The sequence below is a fragment of the Panulirus ornatus genome, chromosome 9 (genome assembly GCF_036320965.1).
Source record: "Panulirus ornatus isolate Po-2019 chromosome 9, ASM3632096v1, whole genome shotgun sequence".
NCBI lineage: Eukaryota > Metazoa > Arthropoda > Malacostraca > Decapoda > Palinuridae > Panulirus > Panulirus ornatus.
Genome location: NC_092232.1, coordinates 2,189,339 through 2,213,980, shown reverse-complemented (window position 1 = coordinate 2,213,980; position 24,642 = coordinate 2,189,339). Strand labels below are relative to the sequence as shown.

General features: G+C 39.9%; 1 protein-coding gene across 10 annotated transcripts in view; it reads left to right on the top strand.

The window, feature by feature from the left end:
- dsh (Segment polarity protein dishevelled) overlaps positions 1-24,642 on the top strand; it is a 184,545-nt gene that overhangs the window by 43,544 nt on the left and 116,359 nt on the right. For 5 of the 10 annotated variants that reach the window (XM_071664500.1, XM_071664499.1, XM_071664497.1 and 2 more), the window contains exons 4-5: positions 8,096-8,178; positions 22,160-22,225. In XM_071664500.1, the coding sequence (XP_071520601.1) occupies positions 8,096-8,178; positions 22,160-22,225 (149 nt within the window). The remainder of the gene's footprint in view (positions 1-8,095; positions 8,179-22,159; positions 22,226-24,642) is intronic. The other 5 variants (XM_071664501.1, XM_071664493.1, XM_071664498.1 and 2 more) reach the window with 3 other exon arrangements.

Genomic DNA, 24,642 nt, shown 5'->3' with positions numbered 1-24,642 from the left:
TTTTAATATTTGTGGTGCTGTAGAGTTGAGTAATGACCATGGATATGTTGAAAAGGTGTTTTTGGTTTTTTAAATGTTGGGTAATGAGTATTGTAGATTGTTACTTGTGTTTGTCTTGTGAGTGTGGTTTCTAGGAGGATGGAGTTCGAGGTTGAGTTAGAAGGTTGGTTGTTCAGTGTTCATCAGGTTCTTTGTGTATGTATTTCGTCACTGTCATATTTGTTAGTAGGGGAATCTGTGAGTATAGGTTTCTGAAGTTTGAGGTAGGGGTAAGCTTTTACTGTCTCTTAGGGGTTGATGGTTAATTTAGGATGGCTTAGGTGGTGGGGTTTAGTTCTGTTGCATAGATTTTAGTTTTTGTACATAAGAGGCTCCACTCACACACAAAAAGTCCACATCAATGCTGGGACTTGATTAAAACATAAAGACATTAATGAAAGAGAAAATGAAGAGATGAAAAAAAGTACTTACGAATTTTAGAAGGGAAAATCATGTCTTCTAAAAAGTGCTGGGTCATAGTTATTGGGGCAAACAGGAGAGGGTAGAGAGCTCCAAAGCTTTGGGGTGTAGGAAATAGATAGTTATCAGATTTGCCCAACTATGATTAGTTGACAGCCGCACAGTAATCATGTGGTGCTACAACATGCCGAGTATTGCTTAGTTTAGGTAGTGATGGGGGCACACAGGCTGCTTGCTCTTGGGAACAAAAATCAAAGTAATACCTATAGAAGATGTATTTAGGGAAGCAGTGATGGCTTGCGCAAAAGATGTTTGTGGCATGAGAAGCGTGGGAGGTGGGCAGATTAGAAAGGGTAGTGACTGGTGGGATGAAGAAGTAAGATTATTAGTGAAAGAGAGGAGAGAGGCATTTGGATGATTTTTGTAGGGAAATAATGCAAATGAGTGGGAGATGTATAAAAGAAAGAGGCAGGAGATCAAGAGAAAGGTGCGAGAGGTGAAAAAGAGAGCAAATGAGAGTTGGGGTGAGAGAGTATCATTAAATTTTAGGGAGAATGAAAAGATGTCTTGGAAGGAGGTAAATAAAGTGCGTAAGACAAGGGAACAAATGGGAACTTCAGTGATGGGGGCTAATGGGGAGGTGATAACAAGAAGTGATGATGTGAAGAGGAGATGGAGTGAGTATTTTGAAGGTTTGTTGAATGTGTTTGATGATAGAGTGGCAGATATAGGGTGTTTTGGTCGAGGTGGTGTGCAAAGTGAGAGGGTTAGGGAAAATGATTTGGTAAACAGAGAAGAGGTAGTAAAAGCTTTGCAGAAGATGAAAGCCGGCAAGGCAGCAGGTTTGGATGGCATTGCAGTGGAATTTATTAAAAAAGGGGGTGACTGTATTATTGACTGGTTGGTAAGGTTATTTAATGTATGTATGATTCATGGTGAGGTGCCTGAGGATTGGCGGAATGCTTGCATAGTGCCATTGTACAAAGGCAAAGGGAACAAAGGGGAGTGCTCAAATTACAGAGGTATAAGTTTGTTGAGTATTCCTGGGAAATTATATGGGAGGGTATTGATTAAAAGGGTGAAGTCATGTACAGAGCATCAGATTGGGGAAGAGCAGTGTGGTTTTCGAAGTGGTAGAGGATGTGTGGATCAGGTGTTTGCTTTGAAGAATGTATGTGAGAAATACTTAGAAAAGCAAATGGATTTGTATGTAGCATTTATGGATCTAGAGAAGGCACATGATAGAGATGCTCTGTGGAAGGTATTAAGAATATATGGTGTGGGAGGCAAGTTGTTAGAAGCAGTGAAAAGTTTTTATCGAGGATGTAAGGCATGTGTACGTGTAGGAAGAGAGGAAAGTGATTGGTTCTCAGTGAATGTAGGTTTGCGGCAGGGATGTGTGATGTCTCCATGGTTGTTTGATTTGTTTATGGATGGGGTTCTTAGGTAGGTGAATGCAAGAGTTTTGGAAAGAGGGGCAAGTATGCAGTGTGTTGTGGATGAGAGAGCTTGGGAAGTGAGTCAGTTGTTGTTCGCTGATGATACAGCACTGGTGGCTGATTCATGTGAGAGACTGCAGAAGCTGGTGACTGAGTTTGGTAAAGTGTGTGAAAGAAGAAAGTTAAGAGTAAATGTGAATAAGAGCAAGGTTATTAGGTACAGTAGGGTTGAGGGTCAAGTCAATTGGGAGGTAAGTTTGAATGGAGAAAAACTGGAGGAAGTAAAGTGTTTTAGATATCTGGGAGTGGATCTGGCAGCGGATGGAACCATGGAAGCGGAAGTGAATCATAGAGTGGGGGAGGGTGTGAAAATTCTGGGAGCCTTGAAGAATGTTTGAAGTCGAGAACATTATTTCGGAAAGCAAAAATGGGTATGTTTGAAGGAATAGTGGTTCCAACAATGTTGTATGGTTGCGAGGCGTGGGCTATGGATAGAGTTGTGCGCAGGAGGGTGGATGTGCTGGAAATGAGATGTTTGAGGACAATATGTGGTGTGAGGTGGTTTGATCAAGTAAGTAATGTAAGGGTAAGAGAGATATGTGGTAATAAAAAGAGTGTGGTTGAGAGAGCAGAAGAGGGTGTTTTGAAATGGTTTGGTCACATGGAGAGAATGAGTGAGGAAAGATTGACTAAGAGGATATATGTGTCAGAGGTGGAGGGAACGAGGAGAAGTGGGAGACCAAATTGGAGGTGGAAAGATGGAGTGAAAAAGATTTTGAGTGATCAGGGCATGAACATGCAGGAGGGTGAAAGGTGTGCAAGGAATAGAGTGAATTGGAACGATGTGGTATACCGGGGTCGACGTGCTGTCAGTGGATTGAACCAGGGCATGTGAAGTGCCTGGGGTAAACCATGGAAAGTTCTGTGGGGCCTGGATGTGGAAAGGGAGCTGTGGTTTTGGTGCATTATTACATGACAGCTAGAGACTGAGTGTGAACGAATGTGGCCTTTGTTGTCTTCCTAGCGCTACCTCGCGCACATGAGGTGGAGGGGGATGTTATTTCATGTTTGGGGAGGTGGCGATGGGAATGAATAAAGGCAGACAGTATGAATTATGTACATGTGTATATATGTATATGTCTGTGTGTGTATATATATGTATACGTTGAAATGTATGGGTATGTATATTTGCGTGTGTGGATGTGTATGTATATAGATGTGTATGTGGGTGGGTTGGGCCATTCTTTCGTCTGTTTCCTTGTACTACCTCGGTAACGCAGGAGACAGCGACAAAGCAAAATAAATATAAATATACCGATAGAACATGGAAAGTGAATCAGCATTGCAGCTGAAGGCAAGTGGGTCAGTGTTTGAAGTGAGTCTGAGAGAGTTGATAAGTTGGACTGTTGTTGATTCAGTTCAGAATTGCAGATATGTCAAAAGGAAAAGGAAATGAAGATATGTCAGGGGAAAGTTGTGAGGGTCTTGGATGCATTAAACATAACCAGATTTCGTCTATCCTCTGCAGCTCGTGTGAGATTTTTGAGGAAGTTACGTTGAGATGAGATGCAGAGAGAGGAAGGAGTGTATTTGAAAGACATGGAGGAATGCTGTGTTGAGTCATCAGTATATGAGTGCATTTAGTTATTGATTGAGGAAAAAAAATTGTTGATGAAAAGGAAAAACAATGTAAGAGACAGTAAGGAACCTTTAGGGACATTGCTGTTGATAGAGAAAGGGGAAAAGGCTGATCCATGAACAGCAACAGAGATAGATTTACCTGAGAGGAAACTAGTTAAAAGGGAGCAGCGAGGGATGGAAGCCAAAAGGGAGGAGCTTGAAGATAGTCTCCATGCCACACCCTGTCTAAAGCTTTGTACGTAACACAAGCAATCACAGAGGATCCCCTGGAATCTTTCAGGGATGATAACCAGATATTTGTAAGATAGGAAAGAATATTACTTGTGATTCAGGATTTCTGAGGATGTGAGAGTTGAGGAGGGATTCAAAGGCTCTGGAAATAGTAGGTGTTAAAGCAACAGAATTATAGTTATAGGGTTTAGAATGGTTATCTTTCTTGGTTATGGGATGTACCAATGCATGTTTCCAAGATGAAGGAAAAGCTCTGGATTTTAAAGAGAACTGGAACAGACCAGCAAGCACAAGTGCAAGTTCAGAAGAACACTTATTCTGTCCAGGGGGATGGATGCCATTTGGTCCATAATCCTTGCTTGCAGTCAGAGAGAAGCACTTTTCTTACTGTTCATAAAGAGATCATAGGGAGGGGCATAAGATTAGTAAGAGTAACATCAGGAAAAGAGGGAATATTAGAGTCATCCAAGAGTTAGAGGAGAAACAAAAATTAAAGAGAGCTGCTTTATCTGTGGGAGAGACAGCTATAGTACAGTCAGAACATAAAAATGAAGGAAAAGTAGAGCAGCAGAAATTATTAGTGATGACCTTAGCTAAAAAACATAACTTGCAGAAAGGGAGGGTTCACATAGTAATAATACTGGTCTCTCCCACAACACCACCAACATTTATTGTCTTTCTAGTAACCTTTCTTCTGTTAAACACCATCTGCCAAGTACCTCTCCTAATATCTAATTTCTCTGTGAGACTCCACTCTCTAATTATGTTCTCGCTAGCCTCTTTCTTACATTCATCTATCATTTCCATTCACTATTCCATTTCATACAGGGTGTCTGTGCTTTTTCCAGCATCAATATACCAGTGGCATTCCCTGAGGACCCTGAATCCTCAAACTTTAATGTTATCTAGCTTGAGGTTTGTCTCTCAATAACCACAATTTTCCTTTGTTTCATCTCCTGCTCTCCTAATTCTCCAAATTTTATAACTTTCTTCGACTATCTAAACTCCTGCCATACAGCGATGACATCTCATCCACAAGCTAACATCCTCTTCAAGGTGATTTCAACATTCACTGTAAGGAATGGTTGAACTCCTCCCATGTGGAAGGTGGAAGGATTGAAGTCCACAAGTTCTCCATTCTCAATGATCTAGAGCAAATTATCACCCATTCCACATAATTCCTGACCACTATGACCAACCTCCTAATCTTTTGCACTGTTCATCTGGTTCATCTGGCCTCTCTGTCATAAATGTGTCTATTTTGAGGGCAACTACCCCTTCAGCAGCCCCTTCTAAACATAAATATTGGTATTTCAACAAAGCTGACTGGAATAACTTCTAAAATTCTCCTCTGACTTCCCTTGGATAACCTACTGTCTCTTATGTGGTAATGCTTCTTTCCCTGCCAAATGCATAGCCATTGGTAAATTTCTGACTCTAAGGTGGTGATGCTTCCTCCATAATGACCACTTCCTCCAATCCATGGTTCAATGGTACCTGTTCTGTGGCCATTTAGGAATGGGCTAAGGCACATTGAGCTTGAAAAAATTCTCCTTCCTCTGTTTCTCATTCAGCATTTATCATTTCCCAAAATCACAGTAAGTACATTATCCATGAGACAGCATTTCTTTATTCAGAGGAAGTGTGATAATTTTTCCTTGTCGTCCACTGATTGGTCTTTTTGTTCTTTTGCTAAGATCATCACTAATAATTTCTGCTGCTCTACCTTTTCTTCATTTCTTGTTTGACTCTGCTCTAGCTGCCTCTCCCGTAAACATAGCAAATCTGATTCTTGTTTCTACTATAACTCTACCTGGGATGACTCTTAACATTTCTTCTCTTCCTGATGTTACTCTTACTAATCCACTCTACCTGGGATGACTCTTAACATTTCTTCTCTTCCTGATGTTACTCTTACTAATCCTATACCCCTCATTGTGATCTCTTTGTGAACAGTCTGAAAAGTGCTTCTATCTCTTCACACAAGCAAGGCTTAGGACCTAATGGCATCCATGTGCCTAGACTGGAAAAAAATGTGCCTCTTACTTGCACTTGTGCTTGATGGTCTGTTCCATTTCTCTTTTTAATCCAGTACTTCTTCTTGGAAACTTGCATTGGTACATCCCATACCCAAAAAAAGTTGTCAATTCTAAACCATTCTAACTATCATCTTGTTGCTTTAACACCTACTATTAACAAAGTCTTTGAATCCCACCTCAACTCCCATATCCTCAGACATCATGAATCTAAGATCCTCTGGTGATATTCTTTCCCATCTTGCTAATGTCTGGTCATCATCTCTGAAAGATTCTGGGGAATCCTCTGTGAATACTTTTAACATATACAAAGCTCTAGACAGGGTGTGGTATTGAGATTTCATCTCCAGACTCTCGCCTATTGGCTTTCCTCCCTCACTTTGCTCCCTTTCCCCATCGACAGCAGTGCCCTCTCAAGGTTCTGTCCTGTCTCGTAAACATATTTCCTTTTCATCAACAATATCCTTTCTATGAATAACTCATATGCTGATGACTCAACACAGCATTCTTCCACATCTTTCAAATATGCTCCTTTCTCTCTTATCTCATCTCGACAAAGGAGCTGATGGTTCCATGGTTCTTCATGTCCTAGATAGTCCTGAAACCCAGTTGCTTGATTTTATTTCTTGTAGACAATACCATATCTGTACTGTGTCTAATGAACAGAGGATTTTTTTCTTCAAATCTCTGCCTTTGTTACAGTTAACAAAAAAGATATTGTGTGGATGTGTCCAAGAACCTATTTATCCAAACCTCTTATCCTAAGAGGATTGTGTGATATTTTTGCAGATGTCCTCTTAAGAACAAGTTCATTGTTAACAGATTTGTATAGGAAAGAAGCTTTCAGGTTGACCTCAAAGTCCTGGATTCTAGAATCTGCATGTATGGATTTTCTCCAAACCTTGTACAGATGGAATTCTAAGGAAAGCTTAACAGGTGACCATTTACAAAGAATTACATAAAATTTGATACTCAAAGATGGTGTCATTATGTATGGAAATTCTTTCAGACCTTCAAAGATAAGAATGACTTAGAAGTTGTGGAAGCCTTATGCTAATTTTTTCCAGCTTTTCCTGTGACAAGTACATGGCTGGTAACAGTTACATCATGTAAGATTGCCCTTCAAGAACCCTTTTCTGTGGATTTTGAGATGAATTTGTTAGTCCTTTGTGGTGTAAATTTCTCGAGTCCTTTTTGAGGAAACTAGTTACCTCTCCTTTTCAGCCTATGTGTGAGATTTCTGAAATACTAAACCTTTAATAGTCTAATAGTTTTTCTGGTACTTTAGCTCCTCAAAATTGTCTTATAAAATCTCTTCTCCTTGTAGCCTTATCCTCTGAAAAGAAAGCCAGGTGAATCACATGCTATGTTGAGACACAAGCATCTTGTTTTCTGTGTTGAACTTTTGTAGGTTTAAGATAAACACAAACTCCATTTTTTGGAAAAATAGATATTGTAGAATTTTGAAAGTGCCACTATCATCCACTTTTGGAAAACTTTATTAGGAAAACATCATGCTCTGTACTTAAAGGTTTTTGGATTTCATGAAAGATTACCAAGGAAATTATTTGTTTGTGCAAGAAAATTGGTTCCCAATTTGCCAATTCACTAGTGAAGGTAATTCATATGTTGTTATGGTTTTTAGCTTCTCAAAAGCTTTTTTCTAACTCTCGTGTTTCATTTCAATATGTTCTCATTTGCTCACTGTCAGACTGCAGAGGAGAGCAATGTGGGTTTTGAAGACTTAAAACCCTTTACTCTCAGAAGCAGTGTCAGCAAGCAATTTTTTCTTTTTTCTTACCTTTCTCAACCTTTCCCTATTTTTTTGAAAAACCTTTTCTCAGAGCCCGTTTTGTGGCTGGTGATGGCTGCCTCAGGTTGGTAATGTGGCCTGTTGTTGATTAAGGTATAATCAACAGGGGGTACCCTTATATGGTGCCATGCCTTGGAGTTAGGTAAGGTATGTTTAAGCAGAGGTAGCCTTGTATGGTGCTACTTTGTGGTGGTTGCTGATTGGCTAAGGTGAGTCCAACCTGTTTGAGCATTGAGCTCAAGTAATTTGTGAATGTTCCAGGAATGAGTGACACTGCTTCCCTCACCAGTATATTGGGGTCTGAAGTGAACCAGACCCCCAATAGTCTCTTAGGAGTATCACATTTGTTTGTTGACAAAGCCTTGGAGAGAAAAGACTTTCAGTCTTCAAACTTTGTATTTTTATTGCTGGATGAGACCAATTCTGTGTCCTGGTTATTGCTTAGTTGCTAATTTTAAATCTTTTTCCTTTAACAGTCATGGAGATACGACGAGTCAACTTGAAGATTCCACTTGCACAGAAACTGAAAGTGTTATATCCACCCGGAGAGGTGAGCATGGTGCGCATCATCCATTTTGTTCCCTTGTTATCAGTAGTAAGAGTATGTCAGACACTACATCTTCTAAATATACTGGTAATAGTATTTTGTTTGCTATATGTACTTAGAACAGGTTTGGTACATTCTGCTTTGGTGCAGGTTTTTAATAATTGATACCCAATAAAACTTAGAATATTTTAGTTGAGAATGGGACCCCAGTTCTGTCATTTTAATGTAGTCTGGTGAGTATGGTATGTATTCTTTGAATGTTACATATGAGGTGCTCAGAGCCATAGTGGCAAATCAATGAAGAATCTATTTTGAGCTAGAGTACATTAATGTTTGCATCTCCTTTATGATATTTATCTTGATAACCAACCATGGGATTTTTGTGTTTTAAGTCAAGGGTAAAAGGGAAGAATGATTTGGGAATGTCATGGGGGTAAAGTCAGGGGTTAGTATGAGGGCAAAAGCTAAGGAAGGGATAGCACTGCAGCTGCATCAGGAGTTGTGGGAGTATGTGAAAGAGTGTAAGGAAGTGGCTGAAAATGTAAAAATGAGAATGGATTGTGAAAGGGATGAATATTAGTGCCTATGTATATGGTCATGCAAAGAAATAGGATAAGCTGCAAGTGTTTTGGGAGCAGCTGAGTGAGTGTGTAGGCAGTTTTGGTGCAAGAGATGAGGTATTAGTGATGGATGATTTAAATGTGAGAGTGAGTAATGTGGCAGTTTGGGTATAATTGGGAAACATGGGGTATTTAGTAAACTAAATAGAAATAGTGAGCATCTTTTGGAGATAGGTTTCCAAAAAAGGACTGGTGATTGGGATTGCATGGTTTAAAAAGAGAGACATATATAAATGGGTGAATCAGAAAATGGTATTGGATTACATACCAATTAATAGGCATGCAAAAGGAGTCTCTTGGATGTGTATATGTTAATATGGGCAGATGGTGGGATGCCTGATCATTACCTGGTGGAGGCAAGGGTAAAGATAAGCAGTGCTGGTGTGGGTGAAAGAAGTGTGTCATGTTGAAGTTGGGAGATGGGCATGTGAGAAAGGTTACGAGTGGTGGGATGACAAAGTAAAGTTGTAAATGTGGAAGAGATATATGGGTAGTATTTACAGGGAAGGAATGCATTTGATTAGGAGATATACAAGAGAAAGTGGCTGGAGGTCAAGAGTGAGTTGCAAGGACTGAAAAAGTGGGCATATTAGAGTTGGGAGTGAGCAAACACTAGTTAACTTCCGGGGGGGGGAATGTTTTGGAAGGAGATGAATAGTGTGGAAAAGATAAGAGAACAAATGGAAACATCAGTGAAGGGGCAAATAAGGAATTGGTAACAGTTAGTGATGAGGTGAGGAGATGGAGCGAGTATTATGAAGGATTGTTGAATGTGTTTGATGATAGGGTGGCAGATTTAGGGTGTTTGGGTTGGGCATGCATGCATAGTGATTGGTGAAGAGAGTAGAGGGGGTGAAAGCATTGTGGAAGATGAAATGTGGAAAGGCAGCTGGAGTGGCTGGCATTGCAGTTAAATTTCTTAAGAATGGGGATGACCGTGTTGCTGATTTGTTGGTTTGGATTTTCAGTGTATGTATGGATCATGGTGAGTTGCTTGAGGATTGGCATAATGCATATGTAGTTCCCATTGTGTAAAGTATGGGGGACAAAGGTGAATGTTTGAACTACAGAGGTTTATGTTTATTGAGTGCACCAGGTAAGTTGTATGAGGGAGTTTTGATTGAAAGGGTGGAGGCATGTAGAGAGTTCAGATTGGGGAGGAACATTGTGGTTTTAGGAGTATTAAAGGAAGTGTGGATCAGTTGTTTGTTGTAAAGAATGTGAGAGAAATAGTTAAACAGAAAGATCTATACATGGCACTTTTGGATCTAGAAAAAGCATATGACAGGGTTGATAGAGATGCCATGTGGTAGGTCTTCCAGATGTATAGTGTATGAGGAAAGCTACTAGAAGTGGTGAGAAGTTTTTATTAAGAGTGGAAGGCATGTGTTTGTGAATAAGTTAAGGTTCTGCATCAGGGCTGTGTGAAGTTGCTATAGTTTGCTTATTACTTAGCATTAGAGGCAGATTTGAATGAGAAACTGCTTGGAGAGTGTGTGAAAGGTGGAAATTAAGAGTAGGCTTGAATAAAAGCAAGGCTGTTGGGTTAGGTAGTGCAGAGGGACATATTAGTTGGGATGTAAATTTGAAGGAAGTGGAATTTTTGGGATATCTGGGGGGTAGACATGACAGTGAATGGAACCTATGGAAGTGGAAGTGAGTCATAGTGTGGATGAAGGGCTGAAGGTTCAGGGGGCAATGAGGAATGTGTGGAAAGGGAATTCCCTATCTGGGAGGGCAGAAATGGGTATGTTTGAAGATGTAGGCCCAGCGATGTTGTTGAAATAAAATGTTAGAGGACAGTATGTGGTGTGAGGTGGATTGATAAAGTAATATAAGGGTAAGAGGGAGATGTGATAAGAAGGTTGTGGTCAAGAGAACTGAAGAGGGTGTGCTGAAATGGTTTTGATATATGGAGAAAATGAGTGAAGAGAGGTTGATAAAAAGGATATATGTGTCAGAAGTTGGGTTCAAAATGGGAAATAAAGTGAAAAAGATTTTTGCTGCTCAGGGCCTGAATATGTAGGAAGGTGAAAGGCATGTAAAGGATAGCAGTGTTTTATATAGGTGGCAACGTGCTATCACTGGACAGAACCAGGGTATATGGAGCAGCCAGGGGAAACCACAGAAAGGTCCATGGGGCCTGGTTAAGTATAGGGAGCTGTGATTTCATTGCATTATGCATGGCATCTAGAGAGTGGATGTGAGCAAATGAGGCCTTTCCAGTGTCTGTTTCTGGCACTGCCTTGCTTACATAGGAAACAGTGAACATGTATGAAAAACATCTCATTCTGAAGGATTTTTATGTTCTTATAGGTTATATAGTTTTTTCATAATTGGTAAGGTCTGACATATAAAGATAGCAGTTAACACCACACTTCATAACCTGTAATAGAATTAATGATATTATTAATCATAATAATTTTTGATGAGACATAATTCTCTGAATACTCATTGACCAAATCGAAGTGTAGATTTGCATGTGGCTGGCATGCATACCATGCTTGGAGGGAGTGGGGGGGCCTTGCACTCCATTATTCATTACTCAAGCCTACTTCCTCAGTGATAGCAGCTGAGGTTGTCCTGGACCTCTGGGATCTCTTCAAAGTACCTACTTGTGTGACAGGGATGTATTTATTGAGAGCTTGGATAACCCTGTACCTCTTAGGAGAGAGCTTAGCAGGTTTTTGGTACTAGAGGGGCTAATCCCTGGCTGAAAGTAGAGGAGTTGTAAGTGCTACTATGCTCTTGCTGCACACTAATTTGGTGAGCGTCAGCCTGGTTGCATGTACTTATTTTGTCATATCCCTCCATGTAGTCAGCAGAGTGCACAGATATCTTTATATCTTTATAAAGCTGACACCAGTCTCCCTTTGCTTGGCAATTTGGTTCTGGAGGGTTATATCATTGATAAAGTCTTGGTGCTGAATTTTGTTGACCTTGAAGGGGTGTGTTTGCCTTGCATATGTGATTCGCTATGCATAGTCATTAAGTGTGAAGACTTTTTGTTGTCGTATATCTGCATTTCAGTGTTACCAAAGTCATGGTCACAGGGGAGATATGAGTGGCCACTGATATTAAACACATGGCTAGTCCCATTGAATTGGCTTGCGTGAGTGAAGCAGAGGCCACAAATCAAGGTCCCTTGACTGTTTATGTGTATGCCCATGCCTTTCCCTGACTCCATCACTGTCAGAGGAGCTCATCTTGCACTTACAGTATATCTTATTTATGCAAAAGATATACAGGTATCACCATTTCCCTACACACACACACACACCCAGCAATGTTCTAATCTTGATGGAGGCCACTCTCAGCCAGTCAGTAACTGCTACCAGATTGACATGACTGGACCTGCCTCCTACGAACTGTAGATATCAGTATCCTTTTCTTTCATATATTTAATTTTTTTTAGTTATAATAATGTTATACATACATATATCTTGTCATAGGATTTATCCCTGGGGATGGGGATGAAAGAATACTTTCTACGTATTCCTTGCAAGTCATAGAAGGCAGCTAAAATGGTTTTTAGTGGGAGGCTGGAAATCCTCCCTTCCAGTTTTAACTTTTCCAAAAGAAGGAACAGAGAAGGGGGCCAAGTGAGGATTTTCCCTCTTAAGGCTAAGTCCACTGTTCTTTATGCTACCTCCTTAATGTGGGAAATGATGGTATATTAATGTGGGAAATGGTGATATGTATGAAAACAAAATGTATGAAGGTTTTATGCATTTGGGATGATTTTATCAGTATTTACACCTTTGCTGGGCTATAGAGGCCCTACAGGCTGTACTGTATGTGGTATTTGATTTTCATAATCTCTGAAATTGTTTTAGGTGTTCAGGCTAGTTCACTGGGAGTTTGTTAATGGTGATATGAAGATTGTTAAATTTTTGTGTTTTAGGGAGCCAGAGCATGTAATTCTTTATAAAAAGATTTTAAATTTGTCTACTGCACGCATAAGAAAGTTATATATAAACAAGCCTGAACTTTTTTATATCCTTTTCTTTCTAAAATGCATCGAAAAATTATTGGGTTCTGGCACTTCACAACTTCTACAATCATTCCTTCAAACTTGATGGTTTTAACTTAAAGGTGAGTGTTAGTTGTGACCTGGCAGTTGATGCTGCCAGATTCCATATCATGTTTTTTTTCAGTTTATTTCTAATTACAATACCAATAATCTCATAACTTTCATGTCTGAGAAGTGTTTATATGTTAATGGGGACAAATTATTGTGGCTGATTAATCAAGTGATCCAAAAGTCTTTTCTTGATGGTATGTTTTGGTGGTAATAGATTTATGCATGACTGAGTTGGTTACCAGTGTGTTTCCCTCCTCCCTTCACATGGGTTCTCAATTGTATCTTTTCCTTCCTGATTAATGGTTGTAATGTAGTCTGCATGGTAATATTAGGTTTTTATTGTTTGATTTTCATAATTTTGATAGTTAAAAAGAAATTATTCAGTTATCAGCAGATAATATGATTACATTATAGTGTCCTCCTCCCTTTGCTGCAACCCTGTTCCAAGTGATTGTTTTTTATGGTTCTTTTGAAGGCTATTAAGTATGTGGGCACCATAGAGGGAGAGTTAAGTCTTCCCCTCTTCATATACCTCTCTCCTTTTTGAGTTGGCTCTACATGGAGCCCTCATTAATTTCTGATTTTTTCTTTTACCTTTTTCGTTCACCCAAGATGGCCTTGATTGGGGCATGTTTTGCCTGTACTATTTCAGTCACTGTAGAAAAAAAGTAGGTATTAGAACGCTATTGCTGCTGGAGCTTTACTGATTCTGAACCTGGTTTGAGCCCTTCTAGGCTTGAACAACAAAAGGATCAAGCCTCCTCTGATCTGGGTTCTGTCTCATTGACCTCGCTTGATGTTTGATAGACAAGTATCTCTCAGAATTCAGACCTAGGGGGTGTGTCAGTTTATTGGAGACTTTTTTTTCTCAGACTTAGAGTATTAGGAATGACATATAAACAAAGATCCTTTCCTTGTTATTCATGCTTGGGATAGGTTAGTCCAATAGCTCATGACAAAAGACTTACTTGTAAGTTCCATACCTCAACCAATACACCTTGATATACTGGCAGAAAGGACCACCCAGGGGGACTGCAAAACTGCAGGATCAAAACTATTCTTTTGATATGGGAGTTTAATGAGAAAGATTTTTTTCCAGGGCATATTTAGTCATGGTTTCCATACCTTTCTGGTTTTTCTTGATTAATAAATTGAAATCATCTTTGTTCCTTGTCTTTTTATAATCATGAGACAGGAATTGAGCAGAAAGTGAATTAGGCATACAAGTGCTTTAAACCACTTGTGAATCTTTAAGTTTCCACTTCTGACATTGGGAATTAATGTAGAATATATCTTTTTTCTTTCATTTAGATATAGAATATATATCTTCATTTATACATGTTTGCTGTTTCCTTCATGAGTGAGGTAGCATCAGGAACATTTGAATGAGTCTTATAGGAAAAAAGTCCTTACTTGGCTCCTTCCACTGTTACTTCTGGAAAGTAATACAGGTGGGGGAGGATTTTCAGCCCCTTGCTCCTGCCCCTCTTCATTGCTTTCCACGTCAGGCAGAAAATACATGGATAGTATTCTTTCTCCCCTGGCATTAGGAGCTAAGGGAGGACTGCTCATACTCCTTGAAGGCTCTGGCTGGGGTGTCTGGATGTATGTGGATGTAATCAAGATGAAAAGGAGAGAGAGATAGGTATAGTAAAACCTCTGCTATCCATGAATTGAGATAGCAGAATGTTCAAACTAATATATGTTTTTCAATTCTGGTTTGCAACCTTCCAATATTCAAAAAATAAAAAGAATTAAGAAGGTATGTAAAATTACTTCAGATCATATGTATACTGCTCCACTGCAATTAGTGTAATTCCCATCTCTTGTTTTGCGGCACTGGTAACTGTATTCTGTCTCCTATGTGCTTTCTCATTGCTGTTTTGTGCTGGTCTTGCCCATTTGTATATTTGTACACCCTTGTTTACTATTGTGGAAAATGGCTTCATTCAAATGTCATCAGCAGTTGCCTGACACTTCTTACATGAAGTGCAAGAGGAACGTCTTAAGCCTGGAAATGAGGATGGAGTTGTGCAAGAGGCTGACTAAGAGTGTTTTAAAGGAGCACTTATGAAGAACTTCACCATTGGCATGATAACAGTTTACATCACCAAGCATCAGAAGAAGCTTCAGACATTTATTAGCACTTGTTTACTTACATATGTTGATATTTCTTGAATGAAAAGTCTTTACAAATATGTAAGATATTTGAAAATGTGTGTGCGGTAGACAGTGCACCAGAACCTCTGTGAGGGTTGATGGGTGAAGTATGTGTGGATCTTGAGTAAAGCGTGCCATGTTCCTACCAGTGGGTCAGTTTCACAGTTCCCACTGTTATGTGTGGATCTGTGCTACTTGTGTCATTTGGGTATAATGGCTAATTTGATTTTCCTACAACCTGTTATGTTTGTGGATATATATATTTTTTTTTTTTTTTTTTTTATACTTTGTCGCTGTCTCCCGCATTTGCGAGGTAGCGCAAGGAAACAGACGAAAGAAATGGCCCAACCCCCCCCATACACATGTATATACATACGTCCACACACGCAAATATACATACCTACACAGCTTTCCATGGTTTACCCCAGACGCTTCACATGCCTTGATTCAATCCACTGACAGCACGTCAACCCCGGTATACCACATCGCTCCAATTCACTCTATTCCTTGCCCTCCTTTCACCCTCCTGCATGTTCAGGCCCCGATCACACAAAATCTTTTTCACTCCATCTTTCCACCTCCAATTTGGTCTCCCTCTTCTCCTCGTTCCCTCCACCTCCGACACATATATCCTCTTGGTCAATCTTTCCTCACTCATTCTCTCCATGTGCCCAAACCACTTCAATACACCCTCTTCTGCTCTCTCAACTACGCTCTTTTTATTTCCACACATCTCTCTTACCCTTACGTTACTCACTCGATCAAACCACCTCACACCACACATTGTCCTCAAACATCTCATTTCCAGCACATCCATCCTCCTGCGCACAACTCTATCCATAGCCCACGCCTCGCAACCATACAACATTGTTGGAACCACTATTCCTTCAAACATACCCATTTTTGCTTTCCGAGATAATGTTCTCGACTCCACACATTCTTCAAGGCCCCCAGAATTTTCGCCCCCCTCCCCACCCTATGATCCACTTCCGCTTCCATGGTTCCATCCGCTGCCAGATCCACTCCCAGATATCTAAAACACTTCACTTCCTCCAGTTTTTCTCCATTCAAACTCACCTCCCAATTGACTTGACCCTCACCCTACTGTACCTAATAACCTTGCTCTTATTCACATTTACTCTTAACTTCTTCTCTTCCACACACTTTACCAAACTCAGTCACCAGCTTCTGCAGTTTCTCACATGAATCAGCCACCAGCGCTGTATCATCAGCGAACAACAACTGACTCACTTCCCAAGCTCTCTCATCCCCAACAGACTTCATACTTGCCCCTCTTTCCAAAACTCTTGCATTTACCTCCCTAACAACCCCATCCATAAACAAATTAAACAACCATGGAGACATCACACACCCCTGTCGCAAACCTACATTCACTGAGAACCAATCACTTTCCTCTCTTCCTACACGTACACATGCCTTACATCCTCGATAAAAACTTTTCACTGCTTCTAACAACTTTCCTCCCACACCATATATTCTTAATACCTTCCACAGAGCATCTCTATCAACTCTATCATATGCCTTCTCCAGATCCATAAATGCTATATACAAATCCATTTGCTTTTCTAAGTATTTCTCACATACATTCTTCAAAGCAAACACCTGATCCACACATCCTCTACCACTTCTGAAACCACACTGCTCTTCCCCAATCTGATGCTCTGTACATGCCTTCACCCTCTCAATATATATATATATATATATATATATATATATATATATATATATATATATATATATATATATATATATAAATATTTTTTTTTTTTTTTGCTTTGTCGCTGTCTCCCGCGTTTGCGAGGTAGCGCAAGGAAACAGACAAAAGAAATGGCCCAACCCACCCCCATACACATGTATATACATATGTCCACACACGCAATTATACATACCTACACAGCTTTCCATGGTTTACCCCAGACGCTTCACATGCCCTGATTCAATCCACTGACAGCACGTCAACCCCGGTATACCACATCAATCCAATTCACTCTATTCCTTGCCCTCCTTTCACCCTCCTGCATGTTCAGGCCCCAATCACACAAAATCTTTTTCACTCCTTTCCACCTCCAATTTGGTCTCCCACTTCTCCTCGTTCCCTCCACCTCTGACACATATATCCTCTTGGTCAATCTCTCCTCACTCATTCTCTCCATGTGCCCAAACCATTTCAAAACACCCTCTTCTGCTCTCTCAACCACGCTCTTTTTATTTCCACACATCTCTCTTACCCTTACGTTACTTACTCGATCAAACCACCTCACACCACACATTGTCCTCAAACATCTCATTTCCAGCACATCCATCCTCCTGCGCACAACTCTATCCATAGCCCACGCCTCGCAACCATACAACATTGTTGGAACCACTATTCCTTCAAACATACCCATTTTTGCTTTCCAAGATAATGTTCTCGACTTCCACACATTCTTCAAGGCTCCCAGAATTTTCGCCCCCTCCCCCACCCTATGATCCACTTCCGGTTCCATGGTTCCATCCGCTGCCAGATCCACTCCCAGATATCTAAAACACTTTACTTCCTCTAGTTTTTCTCCATTCAAACTTACCTCCCAACTGACTTGACCGTCAACCCTACTGTACCTAATAACCTTGCTCTTATTCACATTTACTCTTAAATTTCTTCTTTCACACACTTTACCAAACTCAGTCACCAGCTTCTGCAGTTTCTCACATGAATCAGCCACCAGCGCCACCACCCATAACCCATCAGTGTGGGTTATGGGTGGTGCATGCCATGTTCCCACCATTGTGTGCATCTCTGTGCTACTTGTGAGATTTGGGTTTATCTAATTACAGTATGTGATATTCCTGATAAGTATGTGTAATGTCAGAAATTCATAACATGAAGGTAACAGGAAAATCTGCTAGTGCTATATGAGAATGCTGTTCATGTGAGGTGTATATTTATGTGTTAGAAATGAAATGTATGAGGACAATATGTGGTTTGCAGGTGGTTTGATTGAGTCAATGATAAAAGGGTAAGAAAGCTGTGTGGTAATAAAAAAGAGTGTGGTTGAGGCATTTGGAGAGAATGAGTTCGGAAAGGTTGACAACAAAGATATATGTGTCAAAGGTGGAGGGAACAAGGAGAAATGGGAGACCAAATTGGAGGTGGAAGGATGGAGTGAAAAAGCTTTTGAGGGATCAGGACCTGAACATGCAAGAGGGTGAGAGGCATGCAAGGAATAGAGTGAATTGGAATGATGTAGTATACTGGGGTTGATGTGCTGTCAATGGACTGGACCAGGGCATGTGAAATGTCTGGGGTAAACCGTGAAAAGGTCTGTGGGGCCTAGATGTGGATAGGGAGTTGTTGTTTCAGTGCATTACACTTGACAGCTAGAGACTGACTGTTTTTCAGGCACTACCTTGCTGACACGGGGCAGTGATGGTGTTTCCTTTGGGGTGGGATGGTGCCGGGAATGGATGAAGGAAAGCGAGTATGAATATGTACATGTGTATATATGTATATGTCATTGCATATGTGTGTATGTATACGTGTATATGTTGATATGTATATGTACGTGTATGAGCGTGTGTGTACGTGTGTGTGTGTGTGTGTGTGTATGTGAGTAGATTGGCCTTTCTTTGGCTGTTTCCTGACACTACCTCACTCTGTGGAAATGGCAATCAAGTATAAAAAGAGATAAGTTTGAATGGAGAAAAACTAGAGGAAGTGAAGTGTTTTAGATATCTAGCAGTGGATTTAGCAGCGGATGGAACCATTGAAGCGGAAGTGAGTCACAGGGTGGGGTAGGGGGCGAAGGTTCTGGGAGCATTGAAGAATGTGTGGAAGGTAAGAATGTTATCTAGGAGAGCAAAAATGGGGATGTTTGAAGGAATAGTGGTTCCAACGGTGTTATTTGGTTGCGAGGTGTGGGCTATAGATAGGGTTGTGCGGCAGAGGGTGGATGTGTTGGAAATGAGATATTTGAGGACAATATGTGGTGTGAGGTAGTTTGATCGAGTAAGTAATGAAGGGGTAAAAGAGATGTGTAGTAATAAAGAGTGTGGTTGAGAGAGCAGAAGAGGGTGTATTGAAATGATTTGGTCACATGGAGAGAATGAGTGAGGAAAGATTGACAAAGAGGATATATGTGTCAGAGTTGGAGGGAACAAGGAGAAGTAGGAGACCAAATTGCAGGTGGAAGGATGAAGTGAAAAAGATTTTGAGCGATCGGGGCCTAAACGTACAGGAGGGTAAAAGGCGTGCAAGGAATAGAGTGAAATGGAACGAGGTGGTATACCAGGGTCAACGTGCTATCAGTGGATTTAACCAGGGCATGTGAAACATCTGGGGTAAGTTATGGAAAGTTTTGTGGGGCTTAGATGTGGAAAGGGAGCTATGGTTTTGGTGCATTACACATAAGAGCTAGAGACCGAGTGTGAACAAATGTGGCCTTTGTTGTCTTTTCCAACCGCTACTTCAAACACGCGCATGTGGGGGGGGTTTCCATTTCATGTGTGGCTGGGTGGCAGTGGGAATGGATGAAGGCAGCAAATATGAATATGTACATTTGTATATATGTGTCTGTGTATGTATATGCATGTATACATTGAAATGTATAGGTATGTGTATGTGTGTGTGTGGGCGTTTATGTATTTACATGTGTATGTGCCATTTCGTGTGGCAGTGTGGCGGTGGGAATGGATGAAGGCAGCAAGTAAGAATATGTACATGTGTATATATGTGTCATATATGTTTTTTTTTTTTTTTTTTTTGCCGCTGTCTCCCGCGTTTGCGAGGTAGCGCAAGGAAACAGACGAAAGAAATGGCCCAACCCACCCCCATACACATGTATATACATACACGTCCACACACGCAAATATACATACCTACACAGCTTTCCGTGGTTTACCCCAGACGCTTCACATGCCCTGATTCAATCCACTGACAGCACGTCAACCCCGGTATACCACATCGATCCAGTTCACTCTATTCCTTGCCCTCCTTTCACCCTCCTGCATGTTCAGGCCCCGATCACACAAAATCTTTTTCACTCCATCTTTCCACCTCCAATTTGGTCTCCCACTTCTCCTCGTTCCCTCCACCTCCGACACATATATCCTCTTGGTCAATCTTTCCTCACTCATTCTCTCCATGTGCCCAAACCATTTCAAAACACCCTCATCAGCTCTCTCAACCACGCTCTTTTTATCTCCACACATCTCTCTTACCCTTACGTTACTTACTCGATCAAACCACCTCACACCACACATTGTCCTCAAACATCTCATTTCCAGCACATCCATCCTCCTGCGCACAACTCTATCCATAGCCCATGCCTCGAAACCATACAACATTGTTGGAACCACTATTCCTTCAAATATACCCATTTTTGCTATCCGAGATAATGTTCTCGACTTCCACACATTCTTCAAGGCTCCCAGGATTTTCGCCCCCTCCCCCACCCTATGATCCACTTCCACTTCCATGGTTCCATCCGCTGCCAGATCCACTCCCAGATATCTAAAACACTTTACTTCCTCCAGTTTTTCTCCATTCAAACTTACCTCCCAATTGACTTGACCCTCAACCCTACTGTACCTACTAACCTTGCTCTTATTCACATTTACTCTTAACTTTCTTCTTTCTTACACTTTACCAAACTCAGTCACCAGCTTCTGCAGTTTCTCACATGAAACCGACACCAGCGCTGTATCATCATATGTATATGTATGTATATGTTGAAATGTGTTGGTATGTATATGTGCGTGTGTGGGCGTTTATACATATACATGTGTATGTGGGTGGGTTAGGCCATTCTTTCTTCTGTTTCCTTGCGCTACCTCGTTAACGCGGGAGACAGCATCAAAGTATAATAATTTTTTTTTTTTTTCTTTTTTTTTTTTTTGCCGCTGTCTCCCGCGTTTGCGAGGTAGCGCAAGGAAACAGACGAAAGAAATGGCCCAACCCACCCCCATACACATGTATATACATACGTCCACACACGCAAATATACATACCTACACAGCTTTCCATGGTTTACCCCAGACGCTTCACGTGCCCTGATTCAATCCACTGATAGCACGTCAACCCCGGTATACCACATCGCTCCAACTCACTCTATTCCTTGCCCTCCTTTCACCCTCCTGCATGTTCAGGCCCCAATCACACAAAATCTTTTTCACTCCATCTTTCCACCTCCAATTTGGTCTCCCTCTTCTCCTCGTTCCCTCCACCTCCGACACATATATCCTCTTGGTCAATCTTTCCTCACTCATTCTCTCCATGTGACCAAACCATTTCAAAACACCCTCCTCTGCTCTCTCAACCATTATTAATTTTTTTTTTTTTTCTTATTTTTATTATTATTATTATTATACCATGATGAATTTCTATGAGAAAGCCTCGGTGTCACAGAGGACCTTTCAAAAGTTAGTGCTGCTTCCGGTAGCAGGGAATTTTCGACTCTTTTGGAGTTCAACCTTGAGCAGTTGGGATCCGGAGCTGTTCAGAATATTAGATAATGGATTGTGGCAGTGTTTGGATGACCTTGCAAAACTTTTACTGTTAAGTGACACATTATCGCAAATGTGTGCTTTTTCATTGAGCATCAGTACCCTCACAAGGGCCAAGTTTGGGGAGTTGCTTTGATTTGGAATGCTATACTGCAGATGTAAGAGTATGATTATGCTATAAAATTATTTTTATTGAGGACAGAATTATGGATTTTGATGTTCATCTAATTGTGAACTTCTGAAATTCAGCATTGAATATTGCGAAAGATAGTGTGAAAAGTATGTAATGCTTGCTTCTAGGTTTTGCTTTACTTCATAGGAAAACCTGAATAGAAATATGAATTTTATTTTTTTCAGTTCTCTAAATTTGGAAATGATTTCTTGTAGAGACAGAAAGTAGTTGTTTAATTTTAAAGTGATTTTGTTGATGCATGAGGAATGATCGCTGTTGTAGACTTCATATAGGTCTCTTGCTATAGATAAAGATTTTTTTCAATTTTGCTTTTAAAATGCTTTTGGAGAGAATTTTCATGAATTTTTCTGTGAGTTTGATATCTAAATAATTTCATCCTTATTCCCTGGTTTTGTCATTTAGTTTACAGTATGTTTTGTTAATTTTTATTTTTAGAACGGCACCACAGAAGTTCGCGACACCATAAGTATGATAAATACAATGATCGACACTATGTGGATCGTAAGTATCTTTTAAGAATTAGCAGTGGAAAATGTTTCATATTGGCTGAGGCTCCTGCTTTCTGCAGATCCATTACTAGAGTGCCTTGTGCTTTGTCTTGTAATTGTAATATTGAGCATTATTCACTGCACCTGAAGAAATATATCCCCCTATCTGTTTGAGGTGCCCCTTGGGCAAAGATTAATTTTGGCTATTATTAGTTTTATGCAAATTACCTGGGAGATTATTTATTCTTCCTCAAATTGGGAATTTGACTATCACTATATGAAGCTATCTAAGCAGTGAATGTGTTTTAATCTAGCAGAGCTAATAGGTGATATTGCAAGAACCTTCTTCTCATTAAGATGTTATAGTACATCTTTTTGATAATGAATGTTCGTCATTAAATGCTTCTACATTGCATTGAAAAGATGCCGCTCATATACAGTGTGGTGCTTCATGGTGCTCTTTTCTCATATTCAAAAGATCAAAGTTAGGCTAGACATGGGTTACTTGGCTTTGTTTCTTAAAGGCTTCTTAAAGGCATGCATACCTCTGCAGAACTTGTTCAGACAATAACATGTGATAGATATGATCTTTATTAATTTAGCCACCATTTATCTGTTACCCTAATATTGTACTCTGATTCCAGAAGCTGTAATCAGTTATGAAGTTAATGTTCATTCATGTAATTCATCCTTCCTACCCACATTGTATGTTTGATTGCTGAAAAATATGTGTTAGTAATAACTTAGCATGCTTTGTTGTATCATCACCATTTGTATTTGTTGCTATCAGGAAAGTATTATCTCTGCCCTAGTTACTAGAGCTTTGATACGTTTAGTTTATAAGCATGTCATAATGCAGCTAACTAATGAAATGAAAGATTTTTCACAGTCATCCCTTTGCTGTGTTTTGCACCTTGTGATTTTCTTGAAAAATTTTAGATTTTAGCTTTTGTTGTTGAACACCTAAAATTCACAGGTGTATTTAGTCTTAGATTTTAAGATTACCACTGAATGGATGATGCCTGTAGGTGAGATAGAAATTTTGCAGGACCCTGGTAAATGATAATTTTAGGTCTTTTCATCTGCATTGTTGTTGTGATTGACAGTTGTATGAATTGCTTCATAGATTCTCATCTCATTGACACTGAGTGTGCATTTGAATGAAATAGGAAATGTGATTAGTCGTATGAATAACATGCGTGAGTATTATAGATATTTTTGATTGGATTGATTTAACATATTGTGTGTATTGAGTGCATCCATTGCATCACTTATCTGTGGCATCTGTTGCAGTGCTGACTGTCAGCTTTCTCATGATTGAAGCAGTGTTTGTAGTGATTACTGGAATTCGATATTTTGTTACTCATGGTGTTAGGATCATTTTATGAATTATACTCATGCACATAAATTATTTCCATAGATTCTGTCTCTTATATTCTTAAACATTAACAGTTCTGGCAGATTAGTGTTGGCCATGCATGAGCATTTTCATGAGTGCTGTTTCTTGCACCACTGCATCCACTCATTGTTTTGCAACCAACTTCAACATAACTTCAGTCAAACTATAGTATAGAATTGAAAGTAGATGAACAACTCTTTCTAGCTGATACTTTAGTCATGTTTTTGTTAGAACTGTGTTCAAATAACATACATGTGAGTTGTGGATTTGACTGATCAGCCCATTTATGGTATATCTGAAAGTTTGCAGGGAAATTGTAAGGGACCTATGAGAGAAAAATAGGTATAGTAGATGAAATAATTCTTTAAGTAATCATTGTATATATCCTCTAAGCAGAATTGCAATATCTGTGATAGCTGCAGATTGTCTAAGCTTCTTCTTAAGACATAGGATAAGCAAATACTGTTTCACATGGGAAGATCATTCTGCACCATAAGTTAGCAAAAAATATGGTGTGTTTATTTGATGATACTCAAATGTTGAAATGCAAATTGAATCCTATGTACTGTGTACTCTTTATGCTTTTGATTGGCAACCTTAAGCCATAAAGTCCCTTCTTATGAAAGCAAAATCTGTCAGTTGTAAAGGCTTTGATTTAGAGAGTCACACTTTTGAAATGAAGCAAAATAATGGCGATAATGCAAAAGAAAAAATTCACTACACTTATGAGAATCATTGATGTAGACTGTGTTAGGATACTTGTTTTTACCTCTGAGGCATACCATTCATTCTTCATATTATTGGTTATTAAGTGAAGAGCTGAGAGGACCCAAAACAATTCAAAGTAAGGTTAAGATGATGTGGAGGCATGTAATAAAGGCTGCTAGTTAAGTGTGTGGGTGTTGTGTATAGCTTGTGGAAAGAGAGATTCAGCATGAAGGAATGAAGATATAAGGAAATTGATGGAGGATTAAAAAAGCTTCAGAGATAGATATGCTGGAATATAATGATGAATGGAGGACAGAGTGTAA